Raw genomic sequence first — 25065 nt, 5'->3', positions numbered from 1 at the left:
AAACAAGAAGTACTGGTCTAGAAATACAGGCATCGAGCATTAGTACCAATCTGTTGATCCTAAAGTCGAATTTATATTCTGACTTGGGAGAAAACATTTAACTGGAAATGCCATGAGTGTCACATAATTGCCTCTTCTTGCTACAGGAAGATCAGACTCACTCTGACTTTCTTTTTCATTTAGGTCTAATATTTAGGCATGATGTTTCCACTGGATTATGTTTACAATTTTTAAAACGCATTATGAGCAAGTTTACTGAATATCAAATAAAGATATTATGTTTAAGTCATGGGAGATTGAAATTAAAATATCAAAATTGAAAGGGCAATTTGCGTGTTTGTAAAAAGAAAGTGTATAAAACATTATAGATATAAGCCCATAGGCTCAAGATATCAAAGCTAAAGCTATTTTAACACATAAAAGATATTCTTCCCTTAACCATAATACTGCCAGTTTATTCCTGTTGACTTGCAAGTATGCATTGTATTCTGAATGTCTAATCTATTTGCTTGCATGGTTTTTGCTGATTCCACTGGGTTATGGGTTAGAAGGGAATAAAACGACCAATAATCTAGAAATACCCTGTAAGTGTATGCTGTATGGTTGCCACTCTGGGATTTTTGCCTGCAGAAAAGCAGAGCATCTTTACTCTCAATCAACTTCCAAGCCATATATACTGACAGTAAGACAATATTGACATAGATGAGACAATAATTACTCCAAACTCTGGTTGGGATGGAAATGGCAGCATCTGTTACAAAAGTAACTATAAAACTCTGAGATGCTTCCTGTGTGTTCAGTCTGGGCAGCAAGTCTTTAGGTCAATGGATATTTGTTAAATGAATAAATGACTGTGGTAAATTATATAACTCTATCTCTAATGTGAGAATCAAATGAGAGAGAGACCTCTGGGGGCTGAGTGACTTTGAAATTATGCTTTAGAACAATTTATGGCTGAATTTTGAAAACTTTAAATGAAGAAAATAGAACCCACACCCATCATTCACTTAAAAATATTAGTGAGTATCTACTAAGAGCAAAGATACATTGCCACAAGGAACAGGGACCATTAATGAGGAAATTGTAGTAAATGTTAGCTTCACAGGAATGTTAAAAATTGAGTGTCAGTCATTATATGCAACCAGATTATGGAAGGCCTTAAAAACCACAATAATTTAGATAAAAAATACTCATTGAAAGTTGTATGTGGGCATGTTTTCATGTGTGTGAATAAGGGTGGTTTGGTTTGATGAGCGAAGCAACACAATATAAAGATCTGTTTTAGGAAGCTGGGTTTGGAAGTGATATATAGGATTATAGTAAACAAATTATTGTCTCCAGTTTCATTTAAACGTTTATGGCAGGATTTTCATAATTTTAAATCTTTCTTGTGTATCTGTGTTAGTTGGGTTTTGTTTAGTGTCTCTGATGAAACTCTGAAAACCTCCAAAGAGGAAAGATTTAATTTGGCTTATGGTTTCATGGTTAGCCAACTTCGTTGTTTCTAGGCCTGCAGTGAAGAAAAAACAAATCTAATGAGGGAAGAGTGTGATAGAGCAAAACTGCTTACCTAGTGTTAACCAGGTTACCGAGAGTACAGGGAAGGTCCAGATACATACTCCCCTAGGGTAAATCACCAAGGACCCCCTCCCAAGGTTATATCATCTCCCAAGAACCACTGGGTTCTGAAGCCAGTGTTAGTCAGATACCCGAGTCCTCATGACTAACTCGCTTCCTGGAGTCCTACCTCTGCATTAAGGATCAGCCCTTCACCATATAGTTATGACAGGATTTCCCTTGCTTTCCTTATTGCTATGTAGTTCCATTTCTTGAGTCTGGAATTGTGGAAATAGAGGAGTTTTCATTGGCCTAGTCAAAGTAATTTTTCAATCGTTATTGAAAGGAAGTACTTTTTTCTTCACTTGGGGAAGTATTTCCAACTCCTTTGTCCTAAATTTTAAAGACAATTTTATAATACACTTTAATGATGATATATATCTGATTAGATGAATCCATGAACCCCAATTTCTCTCTTTTCTTTTAGCCTTGAGCAAGAATAGCTATGACAATTACTCCTGGATGTTAAAGGTCTACAAGCTACTAAAATAATACATTTTGAGAGCATTTTTGCATGTAAGTCTATCTTGCTCAATTCAGGATAAAGGCATTTTAATGTGATAGAGAGCAAAATATCTTATAATGTTTTTATCTCTCATGCTCTCTCCATCATCATCTGTGTTACCTCTGTTGGCTCTTCTTACAGCTTTTGTCTTCCTCAAGAATGGGAATGGGCAGAAAGGAGTTGCAGCAATGCATATCTAGAGAGCAATCTCCTCTTCCCTAGAACACCCATCTTGTTGAGATCAAGATGAGACAACTGGAAGCAACAAGCTCATGTGTAGAAATGAGGACCAAAACACATCAGCCAAGGAGCTAGGCAAATCCTTCGTGGTGCTTCCTGCAGCATCTTTACTGGTCCTTTACTTACTGCATCACCCCCTACCAGGGACCTCAACCCAATTAAAGAGCTCAGTGCTAGGCTGAAATCCTCAAGGCTGGAGAAAGGACTAGATGGGAATTCAGGTAGCTTTGCATTTTAAAAGACATTTTTATAAAATCACTAATCCACTTAATCCAAACTGCAGACATTAAAACTGTTTTTAACTGATAAAGCAAACCCAGAGACTACAAGAGGTCCAACTCATGCCTTTTTGCATCCTTCTTTTCTTGTGTTACAGTTAGGAAGAACCCTCTTCAAATACAGAAAGGAGGCCAATTTTCAAATGCAATTCCCCCATTCTTTTTTTTTTTTTTTTTTTTTTCTTAGCAGCACTCATACAGTAGCTGTGGCTAAATAAACAACGATGTGTTGGATTTTGTTTCCCTTTATCTATATGACATTTGTGTCATCACCGTAGCTCTAATCCATATTCAGGTCTTCATGTTTGGTGTGCAGTAATATGTAAATTATGTCGCCAGCTGCATGGAGCGGTGTTTGTTTATTCTGTTTCTTTTGGCACTGCACAGAACTGAATTTCTGCCAAAACGGGGCTGCTTCAGGGAGCATTGATGCTCCAGGAGGAAGTTTTGAAAGGAAACGCACATCATAAGTCTTCACTCTGTGAAGCAGAAAAATCAAAACAAACTTTCTGTTTACTAAAATATCGGTATTATGAATCTAAAATAATGTGTTTGTTAAAATATAATGAGCATGCTGCCCATCTCCAGGATGTGTGGCGTATGCGGGCTTTGGAAATGAGGGCACAATGCTGAGAAAGCTGGTACATTTTGAATCTTGGAAATAAAGTAGGTGAAATGCAATAGACAGAGACAACATCTAGAAGTTTAAGGAGGAAAGAAATATTTTAGCATGCATATTAATCTTGGGAAACACATGGCATATACATGCATTTAAATGTGGACAGCTGTGGCGTTTAAGTGTTAAAAAATTTCATTAATGATGCATAGAGCTATCTACTTCTCTTGGCAGGCCTTTCAGTCTTCAATCTGACACCTCCTTTTTTATCCAGCAAGCTAATTTCCCCTCTTTTGTGAGGAGTAACTGTTTTCACACTACTGCTTGCCCAGCAAGCCTCCGTATTGTTTCATGGCTAATTATCTTCTCCAGCTTTACCTTCCCCAGCGAGGAGAGCAGGACAGTTCCTCCTAGCACTAATGAAAGCTAGGTTTTTATGGGTATGCTGTGTAAATAAATGTAAGCTCTGATCAGGCAACATAATAAATGAGTTCCTAAAGTTTATGGAGTCACAGCTCATCTAGTACTTTGCTAAATAATGAAGCAAAATGATTAATTCGGTGAAAGGGGGTGGGGACTTTAGGTTTGCAGGAGAAAAGTAAAGGATTTGTCACTTTAACGTGCAAGCTATCGGCAGGTAAACACAAGGAACCGGCATTGATCTGGATGCCCCTGGTGGTCCCTACTAGCAGCAGCATCTGCATAGAGAATGTCTTACAGAGAAATCCTCTGAAAAATATGGCTGGTCTGGTAAGAAGTAGAGATCATCTGGAATTGTATTTTCCAGATTACTTCCAATTTATTAGTAGAAAAAAACAACCACCACCAGGATTTGTCTAATAGAAAGTGCTCTCCATCACACTGAATGCAAGCTAAGCAAATATACAAGTCAAAAGGGCTGCATTATAAGGGCCTTCAGGGAGAGAATCCAGCAGGTTTGGTGTAGGTAATTAGCCCTGCTGGAGGCTCAAGGTCTTACTTATCTGTAGTATAAACTCAGTGTATTCTCCCAGTGGCCCTTGTAAGTATCCACATTCAACGGGTTTAAGAGCACCTAGATGTATTTAGCTAAAAAGAGGGGATTAAATGCACCCTAACCACTAAGGATTGTGTCTTATATTCGTTAACAAAATAAATCTATATGTATGATAATTTTCTCTGGATTTAAATTGATATTTCTTTGCTGTAGATATCTGTGTTTGTACTACAGCTTACAGTGCTGACATGTAAAAGCTCACTGGAAATCCTCAGGAGAATTGCATCAGTCAGTCTTTCGTTTCTATGACAACACTGGGAAAAAACTTATGGGAGCAAGAATTTGTGTTGGCCCACAGTTTCAGAGGTTTTACATCAGATGTAATTGGCTCCATTACTTCTGGACCCAAGTGAGATTTAACATCAGGACTGGGGACCTCTGGGTAGAGCAAAGTGGCTAACTTCATGGGAGTTAGGAAGTGAAGAGAAAAAAAAATTTAAAAAAAACATTATGTGGCCAGGGACAAGATACACTCTTCAGAAACTAGACCCCAGGGACTTAATTCCACCACTGAGGCTCTACCTCCTAATAGCCATTCCAAGTGGCTCAACCCATTAATGAAGTTAGCATGCCCGTGAAGCATCCACTTTTCCTACTACCAACTGGGGACTAAGCCTTCAACACTTGGGCTTTCTTATATCTAAAACACAAGACCCTGGACCACTGTTTATATTCCAGTCAAGATGAATTTTAAAATACATTGGGGTTTCAGAAAGCTTAGTGTTTTCCCTTAAAATCTCAAACATAATTCTACATCTTTAATCCAGTTAAGGGTTCTATACTATGAATCAGAAGTATAAAATCTCTTGGAAACCTTTTTCAAAAACATGTATTACTAGCTAGGAACATTCATCCTGAACTTTTGAGCAACTGTCCCAACACTCATTGTAGTTTGTAAACTCTCTAGTTGTTTTTGTGGCGAGAATAGTAACAGCTCAAGGGAGGTACCCTTGCAAATCTGAGTAAGAAAGCAATGGTATAAATCAAGTGAGGGACAACAGGATGGAGACACAAGGGTTAAACTAGGTCAAGAAAATGAGTCACCAGCTGACCTGTCCGTTAATTAACCTTCAACCTTGAGTCAATCAGACTATGAATGTGGGGAAAACAATTTTAGTTGACTAGTCCAGGTATGATAGAGCTGAGACAAAAAAAGCACACTTTATTCTCAGTTGTAGTTAATTTACTCACACACACTGCCAACATTATATTCTTCTTTTTTTCCCTCTAAATGATGCATTTTCATCATTAACTTAGAATTCTAGAAGAAACACAATCATACCCCGCTTATCTAAGAGAAATAGTAATTAAGATCAGTGATGTCACAATGTTGGCTCCGATTGAGTGCCTTCATGGAAATGAACAGATGCAAAGCTCTCTCAATGGACACATAGTCCTTCCCCTCTTGTTTCCTGTGAATATGTTTCCAGACCCCTCACAGATACCTGAAACCATGGATACTAACTAACTAAGCCCTGTGTGTTTAAGTACCATGCTGTTTTCCTATACATGCATATGTTAAATGCCTTTTCCTTTTTAACCAAACATTGCTCACACACTGTAGCTATAGCTTTTGCTATTAGAGTTTTGAGAGCAAAACTAGCACAAACTGCCTTTTCCTTTACAATTTCAAAGTTTGAGGACTTATTCTTATAGTTACGTCTTGGCAACCTCCATGTTCAGCTCTTTGCTTTCCCTTTCCTCACTGAGAACTTTCACCTTTTAATTGAACAAAGCACTCGACAGCTTTTCTTTGGCAAATTAAAAAAATCGGCAAATTCAAAATACTCTAATGACATGAGGCTTTTATAAGCTAATAAGACAAGAGTTAGTTACTTGAACATAAAAAAACTAAGATAATGATGGTGTCTACTAAGTTATACGTAGGTGGGAAGCTCATACTTGGTGGATACTCTAGACAAATGCATGGATGGTTCATATCAAGGTAGAACAGGGCAGGGTAGAGTGAGATTTACTATGATACTCAGAAAGGTGTTCAATTTAAATTTTATGGACTGTTTTTATCTAGAACTTCCCATTCAATATCTTCAGGCCTCAGTTGACCTTGAATTACTGAAACCATAGATGGCAAAACTGCAGAGGGAAAAACAACCATGTGTACTTCATAAAGGGCAGATTCAGGACAAAAGTGAACTCTGTATCTGTTACCTGACAAGTGGCTTTTCAGGCAGGCATCTGTGTATGGGCAAGGCTTCCCTTGTATCTTATGCTACTTCCAGATCATTCTAAGAATGTTATCATTCTAAGAGTGTTAATTTCTGATACTAAAAATGAAAATACCAAACAGCTGGAATAAGCCAGAAAAATAAGGTGAGATGCTATCTTTGGGGGAGCTCCTTTTGCAGCTGACATGTGGGTTTGTTGTCCATAGCTTTTCCCATGCAGTAGGTAAAGTTGTCACTACTCTTTTAGTCCATTTGGAATTTCTACCGATTTACTGAGGTTCAATAGTTTTCTAGAATGGCTTCCAGAGCTTGGAGAAATACATCTTCCAGTTTACTATAAAAAGATGTAAATTCTGAATACCTAAATGGAAGCACTACACAGGGTATGTGGAAGGCAGCCCAAAGCCTCCATATCTGTCTGGGTACACCATTCTTCTAGTACCTTCAGCCTCCATGCTTGTCTGTCTGGGTACACTGTTCTTCTAGTATCTTTCCATGTCCAGTACCTGGAAGCTCATTCTTTAGCAGGTTTAGAGTTTGACTCTTCACTACCTCTGTCCTTTCCAGGTGGTCCTAAGAGAGAAGAAAGTTTGAGCCCTCATAATTATCCCTTGGGGTTTCAGACAACCAGCCCACCCTGAGGCTATCTAGGATTCCTTCTTCAACTGCTTTATCAGAATACATTCAAAAGGACTCTTCATGAAAACCATCGCTGTCACTTAGGAAATTCTCAGATTTTAGATTCTGTATGGCCAGAACCTAAAACACAAACAGAATATGATTTGTGTTATTCTTGGCTTTGTAATCAAAGCAATACTTGGATTACAAACTGGGGCAGCCCCTCAGTCAAAACTGAAGATACCAAAAGAAGAGATGGAAGAAAATGTTCAGGGTTTTGTTTTTTTTGTTTGTTTTGCTTGGGGAAGTGTTTTCTTTTTTTCTTTTTTCTTATTTGTTTTTCCTGTGTGTGTGTGTGTGTGTGTGTGTGTGTGTGTGTGTGTGTGTGTGTATGAGCGTGTTCATGAGCATGCATGAATGTGAGCATGAGTGTGTATATGCACTTGTAGGCATGCAGTGAACTCTGTTTTCTTCTGTGGAATTCCTTCCTATGGCCCCTGGGCCACTTTGCTTATAGAACATAAAAGTTCTTTCTTGGCAACCTATCTCTCATAAACAAGATAAAACTAAAGATTCAAGGGGTTGTTTGTTTTGCTTTACTTTTTTAATTGTTAAATAAATACACTGTTGGGATGTGCTCCTGTGTCTGGAGTGGTGAGGGAAATGTTAGGACAATCAGAACTGGCCATGGATTCTGAGACTGCTGTGGTTTCTCAGTTCTGTTCTTCCAAGACTGGTATGAGAGGACAAGAAGGGCGGTAACCACCCTGGTGGGCCCACGTGCCCAGTGTCAGACTGGCTGCGGACCTGCCTCCCTCAGGTTACTTTCCAGTATGTCCTATGCTTATCTCCCCACATGCCAGCCTGTGGGACCTGTTCTCTCTAAGGTAACTGGTATTTTTAGTTTTTTGTTTTTTAATTCAGTGACTTCTGAATTCACACAAAAGTGGTCATTTCAAGGTGAACCACTTCATGGTCTTTGGTTCACTGACAACACTGGATAGCTACTATCTCTACTTTTATTACATTTTCATCACTCATAGGAAATTTCAGACCTATTAAGCCACAGCATCTTTTCTTCCCTGCTAAGAGCTCCTGGAAACCAGTCTTCATTCTGTCTTGGAATTAGTCCATTCCAAATATGTCTGAAATTACCTATGTGAGAATATTTACGTATTCTGGTGATAAAATGAAATGATATATTATAGCTTTCCCTCCACTGACACACATAGATCCAACCAGACATAGATTTAAAATATTTGGGGGAAAAAAAGTGTCTCTGGGCTCACTATGTACAGAAGAAGCCTGTAAGTCTCCCTTAAACAATGCAGCCCCTTGCAGTGTGTTTACACTGAACAGGCATTGGAAGATGATTTAAAGTATTCCAAATGATGTGTCATGAAAAGGCATCACTTTGTACAAGAAATTTAGGGCAGGGAACACAGCTCTGTGGGTATTATACTTGTCTAGTCTATGAAAGGCCATGGGTTTGATCCTCAGCACCACGAGGAACCAAGCATTCTCAGATTTTGGTCTCTGGGGCATTTCTTGGAACATATCCTCCATGGGTATCAAATGACAACTGAACGTGGCTTTTTGTGTCAGCCGCCTGATACTGCACAAATTCTTGAGGCTATTAGCTTTTATAACTGAGCAGTGTCACACCTTAAAAGTCAGTAATTCTCTCGCTGCTTTTGCACAGTACAGTTTAACCCCATGACCTTTGTCTGTCTTCCCACAACAATCTGAGAGACTGCAAGTAAGCCCTTCTTCTTTCAATTCACTTGACAATTTTATTTGGAGAGCCTGTTTTATATCATAAACTATTCTGTATTCTGGACTATAACAGAAACAGGATAGGCAAAGTTCCTGTCCTCGTGAAGTTTATTTATGGAAGGAACACCCCTGTTTTCCATTGCTGGGTTCATTGGAGCCACATCTACTAGGTGTTTTTGATTTCTGACAACTTTAGATTATGTCCGTTTCGGTTAATTTTCTGTTGCTGTGATAAAATATCCTGACAGAAGGCAACATATGAAAGGAAGGATTTATTTTGGCTTAAGGTTCAAAGAGGATAGAATTGATCGTGCTGGGGAAAGCATGGCAGCTCTCAGGGAAAGCATGGTGCCACAATCAGGAAACTGGTTGGTCACACTGTCATCCACACACAGGAAGCCCAGAGAGTAACAGGATGGGGCAAGGCTGTAAACCCTCCATGTCTGCCCCCATTGACATGCTTCCTCTATCAAGGCTCTCCTCCTGAAGGCCTGCAGCTTCTCCAACCACCATGGACTAACTGTGAGCCAAATATTCTAATACATGTGCCTACAGCGCGTATTTCTCATGCAAACCACCACTGCAAGAGTAGGAAATATGTCCATCTCATCACATTTTACTGAGGTTTCTGAGATGGCTATATTTTTGTATGTTTTGAGCTTCTGATGAGATTCATTAATTTAAAAGGGCATTCACGAGATCTTGTCCCTTTCCCCTTCTCTGGGGGAACATGTATGTCTCTTTTAGAGTCCTCCTTGTTACCTAGAGTCCATTCCACATAGAGGGATACTCCCTGAGCCAAGACACACGGGGGTTGGGCCTAGGCCCTATCCCAAAGTATATGACAAACTATGAAGACCCCCCCCATGGAAGGCCTCACCCTCTCTGGGAAGCAGAAAAGGTATGGGATAGGTAGGGTGTTAGTTGGGGAGGGGGTGATAGAGGAGGAGGGGAGGGAGAGGGAACTGGGACTGACATGCAAAACAATCTTGTTTCTAATTCAAATAAAAAATGAAAAAATAAATAAAAATAAATAAATAAAAAGCATTCACAAGAACATTTTTTGATCATTAGTCTGAGTTGGACTTTCAAAGAATTTTCTGAAGCATTTTTGAAGAAGTTATCTGAACATTACTGTCAATTAGATAGCGTGAAGGATTGGATTGCTCTACTGTGTCAGCTGTGATAAAATTTCACAGACAATGGATCCAACTTTTCAAGAAAAAGTTATTTTCAATAAACAGAAAGTTCTTGAACTGCAGGCCTAGTGGATGGGCAGGAGTCTTTCTCATGTGCTCCCCTCCCCCCGCTGCCACCCCCATGGAATGAACCCAGTTATAGCATGCAAATTGACGGCATCACTACATTTACAACAGGAATGAAGTAAGGCACCTAATCAGTATTGATTTAATTGAATCCGATGTGTGTCCACTAACCAGCTGTGGTAATGTAAACCTAGTTATAGTTATTTGACATTAAGCCGTATCATTTTCTTCTCGATGCAGCACAGTGAAGATATGCTGAGAGCCACAAATCATTGCCCCTACAACTCTGCCCATAGGCATTCCTTAAGTGCTCACAACAGTCTATGGAGGAGACACAGTATGCTGATATACATATCTTAGCCCTGATATTTACAGACACCAGATAATTTATATAAGAGCGCAGCACATGCAATTGTAAGGGAACTCAAACTCATGTCTATGTGAGGTTCTACCCAAATTTCATATATCTGATAAACAGTAAGCAACTTTCTTTTTGTCTTATTTTCTATATTTTTCTTGGAATCTATTCTCCACTCAATAAAAGACAGAGTAATGCACACTCAAAATTATTTTACAATTATCTCTTTGCCTTACAAGGACATGTTGGTGTTTTTTTTAATTTAATCTACCTATATTTAATCTAAAAATAATTATATTTCTAATGCATTTGGGTTGACAGTGGTGATTAAGAAAAATATTGTACAAATAAGTATACTTACTACATTCGGCTGTTTCTCCTGGTTCAAATTTTCCCAGCCTTATCCCTGCATTCTCTCCCTTTTTTCCTCTACATTATTCCCCCAAGGCCATGTTCTTTCTTGTGCACTAATACATGTATCTTTTAACAGCCCTTGTAGGCTTGTGTTCTGGGTACTTGCTGTTTATCTGGTGGTCCTGCTAATGAAGAGAGGCTGTGGAACATTTAGGAAGTATGGCCTGGTTGAAGAAAGTGGGTCACTAGGGTTGAGCATCTGAAAGTTCTACTGGGCCCCTTGGTTCCTGCTGTACTCTTGCTCCTGGTTTACTGTGAGGTGTGCCACATTTGGCATGCATTCTTGTTGCCATGCATTCTTGCTGTTGTTCATTCTTGAGGTCATGCATTACACTCTATGCCTTCTCTGCCAAGGACTGGAAGTCTTTGAAAGAATGAGTCATCGTACCAACATGAACAGTAGCTAATATAATTTTCTGTAGTCTCTCTTTTTTTACATAAAAAATCTCTCTTCCTAGATTTTCTCAATGTAGTTCTGCTCATTGAGCTCATTGGGCTAGGTCTAGAATAAACAGTCTGAACGAAAATTGCAAGATCTTCAAATAGTCAGAAACATTCAGCCTATTTTTGTATTCTTGTTTTGTATCAGTCATCTTAGTATTTTTGAGAACCCTTCCAAAGAGCACATCTTTCAATAACCTCCCTCAAGGAAGATGTCTTTAAATTTTTTTGAGATTATAATATACTTACATCATTACATACTTTGCTTCTCTCCCTTCAAATCCTTGGAAATACTCATCTTTCTCTCTTTAAAACTCATGACCTCTTTCTGCATTAATTGTTGTTACATACGTGTGTGTGTGTGTGTGTGTGTGTGTGTGTGTGTGTGTGTGTGTGTGTGTGTGCACATGCGCGCCCACATGTGTGCCCACATGTTCACATGTGTGTGTTTCTAAATACATAAATACAGCCTGCTCATTCTGTATGAAGTCACTTGCATGCCTATAATTTCAGGGGCAAACATTTAGTACGGGATAAGCAATTGTGATGCTCTCCCTGGGGGAACTATTTCTGCCAGTCTCAGCGCCATCCTTAGCATCCCTCAGTTGTCTGCAGGTCTGTGTGTAGAGCTGAGGCTCTGTGATCTCCCTCCAGCCCAATTAGCATGTCAGCAAGCCTTTTCAGGTAATGTTTTAGAAACCATGTTGGTGAGGCTTCAAGGATGTAGGTTCTCTGACATTTCTAGAAGATACAAGCTCCGGGCAAACTTCCTGTCCCTCTGCAGGTTCAGTAGTTGTATCATTATGTAGCACTTGGCACTGGGTATAGAACTCTGCATTTTAATTGGTTGTGATTTTCTGTGATAGTCTCTGTTGCAAAGAGAAGTTTCTTTGATGAGGGGTGTTTTAAAGGAAACTTAAGAAACCCTGAGGCAACTGCATCAGATCTTTACCAAATTGCTGTTTTTTTTTTGTTGTTGTTTTTTTTTTTTTTTTTTTTGTGGTGTTTGTGTTTGTGTTTGTGTGTGTTTGGGGGCGGGTTGTTGTTTTTTCCCCATTTCCATTCCTTAGTAGTAATGTGTTTCTCATTTCTTGTGAACAATGCCTAAAATTTTAAACCTTTAAACATGAATTTTTTTGATTTTTTTATTTAAATTACAAAACAAGCTTGTTTTACATGTCAATCCCAATTCCCTCTCCCTCTCCTCCTCTCCTGCTGCCCCCATCGACCCCTTATCCCATCCCCTATCTGCTCCCCAGGGAGCGTGAGGCCTTCCATGGGGATCTTTAAATTCTATCATATCATTTGGAGCAGGACCTACGCCCTCTCCAGTGTGTCTAGATGAGAGAGTATCCCTCTATGTGGAATGGGCTCCCAGAGTCCAATAGTACACTAGGGATAAATACTAACCCACTGCTAGAGGTCCCATAGATTTCTCAGGCCTCCTAACTGACACCCACATTCAGGGAGTCTGGATTAGTCTTATGCTGGCTTCCCAGCTATCAGTCTGGGGTCTATGAGCTCCGCCTTGTTTAGGTCAGCTGTTTCTGTGGGTTTCTCTAGTCTGGTCTTGACCCCTTTTCTCATCACTCCTCCCTCTCTGCAACTGGATTCCAGGAGTTTGGCTCAGTGTTTAGCTGTGGGTGTCTGCTTCTGCTTCCATCAGCTACTGGATGAAGGCTCTAGAATGGCATATAAGGTAACCATCAATCTCATTATCAGGGAAGGGCATTTAAGGTAGCTTCTCCATTATTGCTTAGATTCTTAGTTGGGGTCATTGTAGATCTCTGGATATTTCCCTAGTGCCAGATTTCTCTTTAAACCTATAATGGCTCCCTCTATGATGGTATCTCTTTTCTTGCTCTCCTCTATTCTTCCCCTGACTCGATCTTTCTGCTCCCTCATGTCCTCCTCTCCCCTCCCCTTCTCCCCTTCTCTTTCTCCTAACTCCCTCTCCCCTCCCCCCATGCTCCCAATTAGCTCAGGAGATCTTGTCCCTTTCTCCTTCTCTGGGGGACCATGTATGCCTCTCTTAGGGTCCTCCTTGTTTCCTGGCTTCTCTGGTGGTGTGGATTGTAGGCTGGTAATCCTTTGCTCTATATATAAAATCCATATATGAGTGAGTACATACCATGTTTGTCTTCTTGTGATTGGGTTACTTCACTCAGGATGGTTTCTTCTAGTTCCATCCATTTGCCTGTGAATTTCAAGATTCCATTGTTTTGTTTTGTTTTTTTCCTCTGAGTAAATGTACCTCCATTGTGTAAATGTACCACATTTTCTTTATCCATTCTTCAGTTGAGGGGCATCTAGGTTGCTTCCAGGTTTTGGCTATTACAAATAATGCTGCTATGAATACAGTTGAACAGATGCCCTTGTTATATGAATGTGCATCTTTTGGGTATATGCCTAAGAGTGGAATTGCTAAAACTTGTGATAGACTCGTTCCCATTTTTCATGAGGAACCACCATACTGATTTCTAAAGTGGCTGTATGAGTTTGTACTCCTACCATCAGTGGAGAAGTGTTCCCCTTTCTCCATATCCTCTCCAGCATAAACTGTCATTGGTGTTTTTGATTTTAGCCATTCTGAAAGGAGCAAGATGGAGTTTCAGAGTTGTTTTGATTTGCATTTCCCTGATGGCTAAGGATGTTGAGCACTTTCTTAAGTGTCTTCCAGCCATTTGAGATTCCTCTATTGAGATTTCTCTATTTAGTTCTGTACCCTACTTTTTAATTGGATTATTTGGTGTATTGGTGACTAGTTTCTTGAGTTCTTTGTATATTTTGGAAATCAGCCCTTTGTCAGATATGGGGTTGGTGAGTATCTTTTCCCATTCTGTGGGCTGCTGTTTTGTCTTGTTGACTGTGTTCTTTGCCTTCCAGAAGCTTCTCAGTTTCAGGAGGTCCCATTTGTTAATTTTTGATCTCAGTGTCTATGCTACTGGTGTTATGATCAGGAATTGGTCTCCTGTACCAGTTCGTTTAAGGGTACCTCCTATTTATAAACACAAAATTTTTTTTCTAAATAAAAAATTATTGACAAATTAGTGAATATTTACACATAATCCGATCACTATCAATAAAGCAATTATATATCTAGAGAAAGAAGACCACCAGATTAAGGAACTGGAAGTCATAATTTTAATTATAACAGAAATATTTGACAGGACTATACTCTCAGGTGGCATCTTGCTTGAGGTAATGTTTCTGTGTTTTTCTTCCTAAATGTGAAACATTAAACACGAAATTTTTAAGGAAATCCTAGAAGAGCAATTCTGTGAGACCTAACTCAATAAAGCCGTATGATGCAGAGGGCATTGATACATAGATAAGATAGACATTGACTACTTGATTAGAATCTTGATTCTTTTGTTTTCACTGCTTCAAGCTCCTTTACTTTCTTTTTATATATTATGCTAATTTAAATAACCTTATTTAGAGAATAAAAATAATAACCTAAGCTATCACCAATTAATTCCATTTGTTTCTTGAGAAGATACATAGAATATAGCACTCTGATTTAGGACAAAATTGTCAGTCACACTGACAGGGAAACAGACCTCCCAGGTAATTAGTCTCTAAACATGGAGGCCTGACAAGAACATACATGGCAAGAACATACAAAGCAGTTTCCCTGCATCCAAGGATTGCAGGCAGCCTGTGCTGTTGTGTCTCACTGTCAAACATTAGCCTAGTCCTCCTCCTCTCCCCAAAGAAAGAGTGGTTCCTGCCACACAGTATAAGTCCTCCATAATGCCCTGCTCCTCTACCTTTTCCAAGTAGTGTGGGTCACACATTAACTGGGACCAACTTAACCACACAGAGGAAGTATAACAAACTTAAAGCATGGATTAATATAGCCTACGTTCTCACTTAAACAAGCACTCCCCTTCCCTTGATGAACCTAAAGGAAGGAACCTTGTTTGTCTCCTGGGCCCCACTTGGGGGCTCCTCTGTGTTGCTGTGGATGCTAAGTCTCTCATCTGGAGGACAATTCCCCTTAGTACCTCACCTCTCTGGAACCTCCTCTCCTTTTCCTCGCTAAAACCTAACTGAAGAAATGTGTGAATGAAAGGCCATACCTGAATTAATTTGTATCATTTATTTCCACAGTGGCATGCTTTCCATTGGTTCCTCATTTACTACTCACTATCCATTGGCTCTATTCAAAAGCTCTTAGATTTTGGTTTGAATCTATTTGAACTTGCCAGTTTATCAAGTATGGGAATATGTACATCTTTTCTAAGGTGCTGAGCAATTTCTTTTTCTTTTAAAGCCTTATTTACATTTATTTTATTATAATATAAGTAGACTTAAATAATCTTAATGGGGATTTCCTCCCCAATTCTGCAGGTCTTGTGGGCACTGTGAGGTGTCTGAGGGCAATAGGGGTCCCTGGCTGGTTGCAAATGATGTCCCACCTACCTTGCTGGAATCCCTGGGGAGAGAGGGAGTCAGGAGGAGCTTCTTGAGCTCCTGTCTGGGATTTAACCACCAGGGGAGCAGGATCCAGAGACTGACAGCTCAGGGCACAGTCAAGGAGGCTCCTCCGCTGACAGGGAACTTTTAATTTTTGTGAGTTTCGGGAAATCCACATTTCTGAAGCATCCATTTTAGGAAGAAAGGGCACACGGCTCCTGTTGGCAGTGCTTTCTTGTTTGCTGCCACCTTCCCTCTACAGGAGGACACATATTGCAGATGTCTTTAGTGATGGTGTTTTTTTTTTTTTTTTTTTTTTTTTTCTGCAGAAAGCCTCTGTTTTGATGCTGTGCTTTTTGGTTCACCGTTGGCAGCTCCATGCCTCCGCTGAGCAATTTCTTTACAAATTGCAATAATAAAAAAGTCAAATATTTAATTAGTTTGAGAATTATTGACTATGTTGAACTGTCACCAAGAAGACAAGTTGTGTCTGTCTATGTGTATGCCCTGCTTCCCCAGCCCCCAGCAGTTGCTCAAAAGGCAACTGTTAGTTGTAAAATACCCCCATACCCTTCCTCTTGGATATTTTCACTTCCTTCTTGCCCTGAGGGTGTATTTTATGGTTTAGACTAAAACCCAAGGAAATGAAGACTTTTATTTAAAATACTACAGAACTTAAGACAAAACTGGAAGGTGTTACTGGAATTGAGGTCCTCATGAAGGCTAATATAGAGTCCAAGGTTTCTGGGAAAGAAACTGGCTTATGCAAAGTTGGCCGTGAAGAAGATGGAGGACTTAGCTCATCAAAGCTCTGTTTTCAGGATTTTAGGCATTCAGGGGGCTTGTCTAGAGAGGGAAAGAAAAGGACCAGGGAAGCCATATGCTAAGAGGGGGTCTTTGTCATCTGCAGTATGTCTTTTTTTCCTTCAGAACATTCTAATGGATATTCACAGAACCAGAGTGTAGGGAGTGGGGAGCATTACAATGATCCCAAGATGCTGTGGGTCCTGTAGTCTGCGGAAAGGTTTAGCAGTTAATATCATAGCCATGGAGGTGAACCATTTCTATAGAATATGAAATACTGGGCAAGAGGGAGGAGATCTCAACCTTACAGAAGAACAAGAACAGAGAAGGAAAGGGAAGAGGAAGTGAAAGTATCTATCAAGGTTAGCATAAAAGGAAATGGGTGGGTGAGGCTGAATGAAGGCTTCTTTAAGATGGAAGCTGTTTAATTGTAACGTGAGTGATTTCCAAGAAGATCTGGTCAGCTATTCCCCTGGAAGTATGATACATAGATAGACATTTTAGGAAAATTTAAAGGACAAGAGCTAAGGCAAAAATCATAGACCAAGTTTAATCCTTTCCCATGGAAATATTTTACCTCATTTGCTTTTGATCCTCTCCTTCAGGTACTGTGGAGGTCTGTCCTTTCACAGGTGTGAGTCTGTAAAGCCATAAAGCGGTATCTGCCCATAACCGTGTCCCCAGACAGGTTGAGCTGCATGCATCACTTAGGTTTTGCTCCTGGCATAAGATGGCACAATGCTTGCATCTCCAATTGAGTCCCCAGGACTGAGACCCTGTTGGACAAGCCTCTGCTGTCACATGTAAGAGTTGAGCAGAGTAACAAAGAGCTCCTCTGAAAGCCTACTTTAATTATTTATCAGCACTGTTGGTACTGTGTCAGGCAAGATAGTGTTTGAAATTAATATACTATTTAAGTAGACTGATTGATTGCTCCTACCTCTGAAGAGTTTAACATTCACTAGCTATACAGACTGGTCATTAGTCCTTTCCTTTATCAGTAAGCAAAGAATAAACAGAAATTGTAATAGAAATTCATCACAGTGAACGGGTATCTAAGAGGCTGTGATAACTGGCCTTGTACTAGATTAACTGCTAGAACATTGGCAGCAGGAAAGATATCTTTTAGAAAAGATTTAAATATCTTCTAATTAATGTTTATCTTGTAACAGGACTATTTTAAACTAAGTCGGGTTATACAGAGAATCACTTCCACATCCAGTATAACAAAACACTAACAGATGGTTTACCCTTACTGTGTTTGTGTGCCATCCTTTAGCTATTAGTTGTAGCAAGGACTGAGACCTCAAGAATATGCTTGAGTATCCTCCAGGTGAGGTTTTCTTCCTACTACTGAAGAATAAAAGCACTGTTTCTCAGTCAGACAGTTGATTTAATCTGACTTATAATGAGAAACCCCTGGCTTGTTAAAGCAATTGCCCCCTCCTTATCTATTAGATCATGAATTGTTTTTAAGAGCAAATTGGAAGGAATAGTGAGAAGGAGATAGCTAAAGAAGAGGCAAAGAGCTTATGAGCAATTCTACACATGGTAAGAGTTAGATACCAAATATTGACTGCTTCCCTGGGAACTTATAATTATTTCACATTTCCTCCAATGAATGATTTTGAAAGATCCATAGAGCTGTATCTATTTTATACATGATGATATTGATGCTCAGAAAGTTTAACTAACTTGTACAAGGAAATGAAGCTGGCGAGAAGAGTCAGGCCATCAACTAGTCTGCTAGCGGTAGAGTCATATCCAGTTACCTGTCTCCTCAGCATGCATAAATGGAATGGAGAATGCTCTTTTTTATGGCAGGGGAAGTTGTCAGGGCCCACAGTGCATCTGTCACCTTCCTTGCCTCCACAGTATTACCAGAAAACTGGATAACAAGTGAGGTTGCTGAAGGAGCCCATTTAACTGCTATATCCTAAGGTGCAGTAAGTTTTATACAAATAATGGTAAAATGTCCAAGAAAATATTGAGTTCTCATGAAGGCAGGCAGAAAGCAGCATAAGGGCATCTGGGCTATGGCATCACTGGGGGTCAGAAAACTGTCTAGATAGTTTTCATGTGGGACTGGAAGATTTTACCTGTAAGAAGCATAGTTGGGACTAATAGTGATGGTTATCAAAAGTCAAAGTGAAATCTCTCTCACACAGAAAGAATGAATAAGAAACAATGACTAAGGAGCTGCCCTGGAAAACTCAGGAAGATGTGGGTGTTGCTCGTCTTGGGTCTAACAGGAGGCAGAGGCCAGAAAAGAAAGAAAAGGAAGGTTTATACTCTGCTCTAGGTCCCAGGTAAATGGGACTTAAAGTGGAGCACCCAGAAATTGAGGCAAGAAGGTTAGGATACATAGCTACAGACAGTATTACTACAAACTCAGGAAATGAGTGAGCATGAGGATAAATGTACCCTAAGGAAATTCATGGACTCTTCTCTTTAACCTTCATGTAGCAGACATTTGTTTTGTTTTGTTTGGGGGGGAAAGGTTTATTGGGTTGCATGTCCCAGTTACAGTTTATCATTGAGGGAAGCCAATGTAGAAACTCAAGGCAGGCATTGATGTAGGGGACAGTGTAAGCCACACCTGCTAGAAGCTGGCTACAGGTGTGCCTGACCACACCTGTCAGGGCATGGTCAAGGTGAGGTCAGGATGATGTGTGATAGGGTTTTAAGGGGCTGTAAGGCACATGGGAGCCCCTTCTCTCTAGCCTGCCTGCCTTGCTGCCCCTGGCACACTGTGGCTTGCGTTTGGCTGGTGTTTTTTTTTTTAACAAAGGGTATCTTTATCTCAAGCTCCTTTTATTTTTTAATAAGCTGAAGGAAGAGGCCATGCATCAGTCTTGCTTACTGTCTTGTTCAGCCTTCTCCTTCTCCTTCTCCTTCTACTCCTCCTCCTCCTCCTTCTTCTTCGTTAATTAATTTACTTTTTACATTCCAGTCCCTGTTCCCCCTCACTCCTCTCCTCCTGCTGTCCCCATTCCCCCTCTCCCACCTCACCTCCCATCTGCTCCTCAGAGAGGGTAAGACCTCCCCTAGGAAGTCTACTAAGTCTGTCCTATCATTTCTGTGAGGCAGGACCAAAGCACCTCTCCACGTCCCAACCTCCCTATGTCTAGGCCGAGCAAGGTATCTCTCCATATAGAATGGACTCCTCTAAGTTAGTTTGTGCATTACTGTTAGATCTTGGACCCACTGCCAGTGGCCTCATACATTGTCCCAACCGCACCATTGTCACCTATAGTATGGGAGTCTAGTTCAGTCTTATACAGGTTCCCCGTTTGAAAGACCAGAGTCAGTGATCTCTCACTGGCTCGGGTCAGCTGATTCTGTGGGTTTCCCCATCATGGTGTTGACTCCTTTATTCATATTATTGCTCCTCCCTCACTTTGATTGTACTCCAGGAGCTTGGCCCATTGATTAGTTGTGGGTTTCTGCATCTGCTTCCATCTGTTTCTGGAAGAGAGTTCTAGTTTCTCTGAGGCTGTAGATTGTAGGCAAGGTATCTTTGTAGCAGACAACTTTTAGCTGCTTTAGTCACTTTCAAATAACACTACTAAAATATTTAACTTAAATACTTTTGGGGAAGGGGGATTTCTTTTGGTGCATGGTTTCCGAGAGTCCCATTCATGCTCACTTGTCCCCATGTCCTTGGGCATGTGGCATAAGATCATTGTTTGCTACGCTGTGAGGAAGTAGCAGAGAAAGGAGCAGAGACAAGATCCTCCCTAGGACCCACTTCAAGTGATATATTTCTTCCGGTTAAATCTTACCCACAAAGATCTGCAGAAACTCCCAAAATAGTGCCATCAGATGGGAACCACGCTATTGAAACACAAGCCTGTGTGACACATTTCATATTCAAGTTGCAATAATCAACCCAAACTAAGATTTAAAATGTAGTACGATCAACAGGAAATGGCTAACTCCATAAATGATAATGCGATAGTAGTATACTGTTCTTACATTTGAATGTGTGTGCTAATGCCTCAGGGACAGTCGTCGTTGATAGAAAAGCTGTCCCCACAGTGTTTGGATATTATTTCAAGGAGGAGCAGAGCCCCTGATGCTGCTACCTCCCAACCTGGCTTCAGTTTTATTTTCTGACTTCCAAGCGGTTTAAAATAGATAAAAGTTCCCCACTTAAGTTCTCTAATTCTTTCTCTCCCTCCTTCCCTCTCTTCTCCCCCACCTCCATTTTACACAGGAGACTTTGAATGTGATCGATCCTGGCTTGATGGACCTAAATGGAATGAGTGAAGATGCCTTAGAGTGGGATGAAACAGATATAAGTAACAAGCTAATTAGTCTGCATGAAGAATCTAATGATCTGGATCAAGACCCAGAGTCTATCATACCCTCAGTGAAGCTTGAAGAGACACACCACCAGGATCCTGGTTATGAGGAGGAAGCAGGTGACTTTGGAGGGTCCCAGTATACCTCAAGCATCGAGGTACCTTCCAGCCCGCACATTTACCAAGTGTACAGTCTTCACAACGTTACACTCCACAAGGACAGCCCCACTCCATTTCTGAAAAGCAGTCCAAAGCTGACAGGCACAGCACAGCCTAGTGTTTTAACTAAGAGCCTCAGTAAGGATTCTTCATTTTCGTCTACAAAATCGTTGCCAGATCTTTTAGGGGGCTCCAGTTTGGTGAGGCCTTGCCCATGTCACAGTGGAGACATGAGCCAGAATTCAAGCAGTGAGAGTGGAATTGTCAGTGAAGGAGACAATGAAATGCCTACCAACTCTGAAATGTGTTTGCTCAGTGTGGTAGATGGATCTCCAAGTAACCTTGAAACTGAACATCTGGACCCACAAATGGGAGGAGATGCAGTCAACGTGTTAAAGCAAAAATTTAAAGATGAGGAGGAATGCAATAAGCTTCCAAATACCTCTCAGTCATCCATCTCATCAGTGGGTTGTGTAAATGGAAAAGCTGGAGATTTAAACAGTGTTCCCAAACATACCACTGATTGTGTAGGAGAAGAATTACAAGGAAAACATGATGTGTTTACATTTTATGATTACTCATACCTCCAAGGCTCAAAACTCAAGTTACCAATGATAATGAAACAGTCACAAAGTGACAAGGCACATGTGGATGATCCCCTTCTTTGTGGCTTTTATTTTGATAAAAAATCCTGCAAATCTAAACATCAGGCTTCAGAGTTACAAACAGATGCGCTGCCCCATGAAAGGGTTTTGGCAAGTGCACCCCATGAAATAGGTCGCAGCTCCTATAAAAGTAGTGACAAAGAGAAGACACTCACAGGCATTCAGAATGCCCGACAGCTCTCCCTTTTATCTCGTAGCTCATCTATAGAGTCCCTTTCTCCAGGGGGTGATTTGTTTGGGTTAGGTATCTTTAAAAATGGCAGTGACAGCCTCCAGCGAAGTACTTCTTTGGAAAGTTGGTTGACATCCTATAAGAGCAATGAAGATCTTTTTAGCTGTCACAGCTCTGGGGACATAAGTGTGAGCAGTGGCTCAGTGGGTGAGCTGAGCAAGAGGACATTAGACCTCCTGAATCGCCTGGAGAATATCCAGAGCCCCTCGGAGCAAAAGATAAAGCGGAGTGTTTCTGATGTCACTCTCCAAAGCAGCTCCCAAAAGATGTCCTTTACTGGCCAGATGTCATTGGATGTTGCATCTTCTATCAATGAAGATTCAGCAGCCTCTCTTACAGAACTGAGTAGCAGTGATGAGCTCTCCCTTTGTTCGGAGGATATTGTGTTACACAAAAACAAGATCCCAGAATCCAATGCATCATTCAGGAAGCGCCTGAATCGCTCGGTGGCTGATGAAAGTGACGTCAATGTTAGTATGATTGTTAATGTCTCTTGTACCTCTGCTTGCACTGATGATGAAGACGACAGTGACCTCCTGTCCAGCTCCACTCTCACCTTGACTGAAGAAGAGCTATGCCTCAAAGATGAGGATGACGACTCTAGTATTGCAACAGATGATGAAATTTATGAAGAAAGCCACCTGATATCTGGGCTGGACTACATAAAGAATGAACTGCAGACTTGGATAAGACCAAAATTTTCCCTGACAAGAGAAAAGAAACGATGTGGTGTCACTGATGAAATAAAGGGCAATAAAGATGGAGGTCGAAGTGAGAAGATCAACTCCTCAGATACCCTGAACATTGAGGCCCTTCTTAATGGCTCCATCAAATGTCTCTCTGAAAACAATGGAAATGGTAAGAATTCACCCAGAACTCACGACTTGGGGACAGGAGGTGAAAACAAGAAAAATACTTATGAAGTCACTAAAGATCCACATGTGGCTGACATGGAAAATGGCAATATTGAGAGTATTCCAGAAAGACAAAAGGAGAAGCTGAATGGAATTTCAGAACCATCAGAGAACCCTGGTTTAAATGTGAAAAAGAGTTCTGAATCCAAGCATAGTGAGTGTAAAGCATTAACGGATGCTTCAGATGGTTCAAATGTTGCTAGAAAGGAACTTGGTCCCCCAAATGATAGACATCTTCCACAGATAGGCCCAAATCTCCACTATTCTGAAAATCAAAGTGCCCACTGCACACCTGTTGAGAACTCCTGCCCAGAACTGCTGTTAGAAACCAGAGATGGAAGCAGACAAGACAGTGATGGACTAAAATCTTTGTCTAATGATGTACCAAGTGGGGCTAGCAAATCTGTGGGTTGCTGCCTACTCCAACAAAATGAGACAGAGGAAAGTGCTTCTATCAGCAACAGCACTTCCTGTTGCAACTGCCAGCCAGATGTTTTCCATCAAAAAGATGCTGAAGACTGTTCAGTACATGACTTTGTTAAGGAAATCATTGACATGGCATCAACAGCCCTGAAAAGTAAGTCACAACCTGAAAGTGAGGTAGCCGCTCCCACTTCATTAACACAAATTAAGGAGAAAGTGTTAGAACATTCTCACCGGCCCATGCACTTAAGAAAGGGGGACTTTTATTCCTACTTATCTCTTTCGTCCCATGACAGTGATTGTGGGGAGGTCACCAATTACATAGATGAGAAGAGCAGCACCCCATTGCCACCGGAATCTGTGGACTTTAGCTTAGATGACAAGGAAGACATTGAATGCTTCTTTGAAGCTTGTGTTGAAGATGACCTTGTTGATGAAAAAGCCTGTTTCTCCGGTGCCCTTCCAAATGAACCAGCAGTTCCCGATGAAGCTGCTATGCCAACACAAGTGACAGCAAGCTCTCCTATGGTTAATGATGCTGCTTCCTCACTGGATGAGACAGACATGGTAGCTCTTTCAGAACCTTCCCCTCAGAGAGGAGCTGACAATAGAAAGGAAGTAGGTGATGCGACCCAAACATCCCAGGGCTGTGCAGAGATCTCAGAGCTAACTACTCCTTCAGGACAGGCCAGTAAAGATGGAATCTCAAGAAACCAAGGTGAACCAGAAGAAAATAACGCTGTTTCAGCCAAATCAAAAATTCAAGCTCGCCCACTGAATGCTAAACAGCCAAAAGTCAAGGCTATGCTGTATCCCAGCCCGCAAACTTTAACCTGTAAAGAAACGCTTGTAAGCTTTCATGAAGATCGACATAGAAACATGCATAGATAGAATGTAATGCCCCCAAGCATGGAAATCATTTCATTGAAAGGTATGTATAAGTACTTGTGGCATGTGTGTGTGTGTTTGTGTGTGTGTGTGTGTGTGTGTGTGTGTGTGTGTGTGTGTGTGTGTGTGTGTGTATATGAGTTTGCATTAATAGAACCACTATAGAAGACTAGTCGGAATGACCAGTCATGACGCATACATATCTGAATAAGACATTAAGTAGAAATGCTTACAACATCAAAATTAACTGTGAAAAGCAAAAGGGGAAAACTGGTGACATTTTATGTGACATTATATTTATTTTATCATTTTGTCAAGAGCAATTCAATATCTGAGGAAACAGCTGATCAATTTAGGGCTTCAAACTCTTCCACTGGGGGAGAAAAATACTATCCAAGTCGCAGTCATGCCTGATCATTTTAAGATTCCTTACTTGAGCTCCTACTTGGACCTGCCTGCTGATGAACAAGGATTGGACTGACGATTGTGTCTCTGGACATGAGCTTTCCCTTTATGCTTCTACCTAACATATCTACCATCTCACTCATTTTCTTGAGGAAGGCTGTGCTGTCACAGCTCCTAATCCATGCCTAAGAATTCTAACAGGAGGGGAAAGTTGATATAAAAGAAGATCCCCTTATTTATACACACACAGATTGAGGACAGGTACAGAACACAAATACTGGAAGAATATGTGACAACTTAATGGAGTCTTGATAAAACAGAATTTTTGAATTTTGCCTGAAGGTGACAGGCTGATTGCCATCATTTTTTTAAGAAAGTCATTCTACTTTTCATATTTAATAAGACAGCTATTGATTGATTATTCTGAGATGGTGATATGGCTCTGAAAGTGACACAAAGATTTTGTTATTTCCTATTTCTAAGCCTCAATGATGAA

General features: G+C 40.6%; 1 protein-coding gene across 1 annotated transcript in view; it reads left to right on the top strand.

Moving 5' to 3' along the window:
• Akap6 (A-kinase anchoring protein 6) overlaps nucleotides 1-24167 on the top strand; it is a 348238-nt gene extending 324071 nt beyond the window's left edge. The window contains exon 12 of the mRNA XM_035445579.1: nucleotides 20796-24167. Within this exon, the coding sequence (XP_035301470.1) occupies nucleotides 20796-24167 (3372 nt within the window). The remainder of the gene's footprint in view (nucleotides 1-20795) is intronic.
• The last annotated feature ends 898 nt before the right edge of the window (nucleotides 24168-25065 follow it).

Source organism: Cricetulus griseus, chromosome 5 (assembly GCF_003668045.3).
Source record: "Cricetulus griseus strain 17A/GY chromosome 5, alternate assembly CriGri-PICRH-1.0, whole genome shotgun sequence".
Lineage (NCBI taxonomy): Eukaryota > Metazoa > Chordata > Mammalia > Rodentia > Cricetidae > Cricetulus > Cricetulus griseus.
The sequence above is the reverse complement of the archived record's forward strand: the minus strand, read 5'-3'. Positions and strand labels throughout refer to the sequence as shown.